The 2,688-nt window shown below is 49.3% G+C and overlaps 1 protein-coding gene across 4 annotated transcripts in view; it reads left to right on the top strand.

Moving 5' to 3' along the window:
• The first annotated feature begins 163 nt into the window (after positions 1–163).
• Positions 164–2,688, top strand: part of PEX1 (peroxisomal biogenesis factor 1) — a 60,428-nt gene continuing 57,903 nt past the window's right edge. For all 4 annotated transcript variants that reach the window (XM_045494762.1, XM_045494759.1, XM_045494760.1 and 1 more), the window contains exon 1: positions 164–428. In XM_045494762.1, coding sequence (XP_045350718.1) covers positions 300–428 — 129 coding nt within the window. In that variant the 5' untranslated portion in view covers positions 164–299. The remainder of the gene's footprint in view (positions 429–2,688) is intronic.

Genomic DNA, 2,688 nt, shown 5'->3' with positions numbered 1-2,688 from the left:
CCAATAAGAGGGGGAGATAGGTCAAGGCGTGCCACGATTGGCTGGAGAATCGATAGCGTCGGGCATCGTTTCCTGTGAGTGTGACTTCGGTGAACGAGATGCCGCCCTCCAGCGGACCGGCGGAGAGGCCTCGGAGAGTTGGAGACGCTTGCTTGCCCACTCGGTACAGGGGCGAGGCGAGAGGGGCGTGGCCTCAGGGGGCGGGGCCGATCGATCTTCTCCGGTTCTGACACACTCGGCAGGCCCAGTGGCCCGAGTCCGCTGGAGCGTACGTTCGGGGGAATTTGTGCTTGCCGGCGATGTGGGGTGGCGATCGCCTGGCGGGTGCGGAGGGTGGTGGGGTAGCGGTGACTGTGGTCTTCACCAACGCTCGAGACTGCTTCCTCCACTTGCCGCGGCGTCTCGTGGCCCAGCTTCACTTGCTGCAGGTAAGGCGCCGGCCCTGGACGTGGGCCCCCAGCCCGGACTCGGGACACCTGGTCGGCAGCCTGGGGGCGGACCGAGTCAAGGTCTTTCAGGGACGCGGCGGCGGCTCGGGCCTCTCCCGGAGGCGGCTGCCTTTCCGTCTCCGCCGAGCCGTTCCGAGGCCAGACTGAAGGCCCCTCGAGGGCAGGGTCCGCGGGGGGCACACTCTGCAGCCCACGCCACGTCTCGTGCAGCACTGGGCCTTAAACTTATCCTATTCCAGGTGTTTTCACTCGCTAAGAGTGGGCTTTCAATCATCCCAGTATTCTACGTGTGCTTTGGGAAATATTCCTCACTCCAGTTTGGAAAGGCTCCTGGGAAGTCGGTAATTTTTATTACCTTAAAAAATGTTTTTCCTGCTAGTGATTTCCTGGTGCCTGCCCGACTGCCGTCCGGGCCTTCAGAGGGAGGGGCAGATTTGGTTTGCAGAGTCCCTGTTAAGTGAAGGGCACGTTAACAGAGACTAAGCACCGTCTCCCTGAGCAGGGTAGGTTAGAAAATGAAGGTTCTTCCCTGTGTCGCCGATGTTCGGAACCCATCCGAGGTGTACCAGGAATGTGCAGTAGAATTATGCATACTTGGAAGTACAGAGGTAGGTTTGCTTGAAACTCTGTCGTCAGTTGCCCTTCTAAGCACAGGCAGAGACAGTATCCGTATTTTCATAAGTAGAAATAGAGGCACATAGTCTACAAGTGTGAGCGTGCTTATGCGGGCAGAAGGATAGGATATTTGAAATGCTCAGAAATCGTGGATGCATGGTACCCAGCACTGACTGATCATGCAGGAAATATTTAATAGTTTACAATAATTTTTTTTAATTTTTTAACATTTATTTATTTTTGAGACAGAGAGAGGCAGAGCATGAACGGGGGAGGGTCAGAGAGAGAGGGAGACACAGAATCCGAAACAGGCTCCAGGCTCTGAGCGGTCAGCACAGAGCCGTATGCGGGGCTTGAACTCACGGACCGCGAGATCATGACCTGAGCTGAAGTCTGAGGCTTAACCGACTGAGCCACCCAGGCACCCCAATAGTTTACAGTAATTTTAAGTATCCTACTTTTTCACTTTACTTCTCTGTAATTTTTTCTAGATAATTTTCCCCCTAGAATTACTGGGCTAGAGGGCATGAGTAATTATTAAAGCATAAAGTCATGAGTTGGGAGTTAATGGGTTGAATTATTTTATTTGGGTTGAAGCATGGAGTACATAATATCTATAATGTTGAAATGAGAAGAGGGCCAGAACAATGGCCTTCTGGCCTGTGTCAGACTTACCTTGAGCTTTTAAAAATATGAATGTTCTGTTCCTTCCTCAGGCCTACTGAATCAGAATCTTGGGGAGTGAACTTCAGGCATCTGTAATTTAAAAAGTAACTTTGGGCTATTTGGATGTACAAGAATTGAGACCCACTGTTACAGATTCCTAGGTTGTTGATGGTGAAAGGAACGTTGGGTATCTAGGCCATTTCTGTACTCACTGGCACTCCTAGGCTGGTATTTCCACACAGTTAATTTGTCCTCTTGTCTCTCACTCAGTGTGCAGCACTGTTTCTTCCATAACCCCGCTCCTTTCCACTTGTGTATTTGTGCTATTGTTTCTTCCCAAAATGTTTTCCCTCCTTCCATGACTTTAAAAACTGAGCATAATCAATCTTACCTCCTCTGCCTAGCTTTCAGATTCTCTGTTGCTCACCTGTGTCTCCTTTTCAAAACTTCACTGCTCTGTTTATGTGACACATCTCCCTTGTCATGCTCTGTGTTTCAAGTATTGTTTTGTTTATCCAAGTCCTTATTTCAGGACTGGGTACCCAGTAGATGCTTTAACTCAGGATTTTTTAATCTTGGCTCTTTAGGCTGGATAATTATTTCTTATGGGGGATTGTGCTGGGTATGGTAAGATGTTTACAGGAACTTTGATCTCTAGGCCCTACATACCAGTAGCATCTCTCCCCTTCAGTAGTGACAGCTAAAAATGTCTCCAGACATTGCCGGATGTCTCCTGGGAAACAAAATCACCCTTGCATTGAGAACCATTGCTTTACCTGAGTTATTTTGTCTGTATGCTAGTCTCAGTGCTTGCTGTGACGGCTGAAATGGGGGAAAGGATTCACGTCCACACTGAATTCAAACAAATAAACCTAAATGGCCATCCGGAAGTGGCCAGGTACAGACTTTTCATTTCTTTTGTGTTAGCAAAAGATAACCTAGGCCTCAAATCTGGCCA

The sequence above is a fragment of the Leopardus geoffroyi genome, chromosome A2 (assembly GCF_018350155.1).
Source record: "Leopardus geoffroyi isolate Oge1 chromosome A2, O.geoffroyi_Oge1_pat1.0, whole genome shotgun sequence".
NCBI classification, from domain to species: domain Eukaryota; kingdom Metazoa; phylum Chordata; class Mammalia; order Carnivora; family Felidae; genus Leopardus; species Leopardus geoffroyi.
This window is presented reverse-complemented; position numbering and strand designations above follow the sequence as displayed.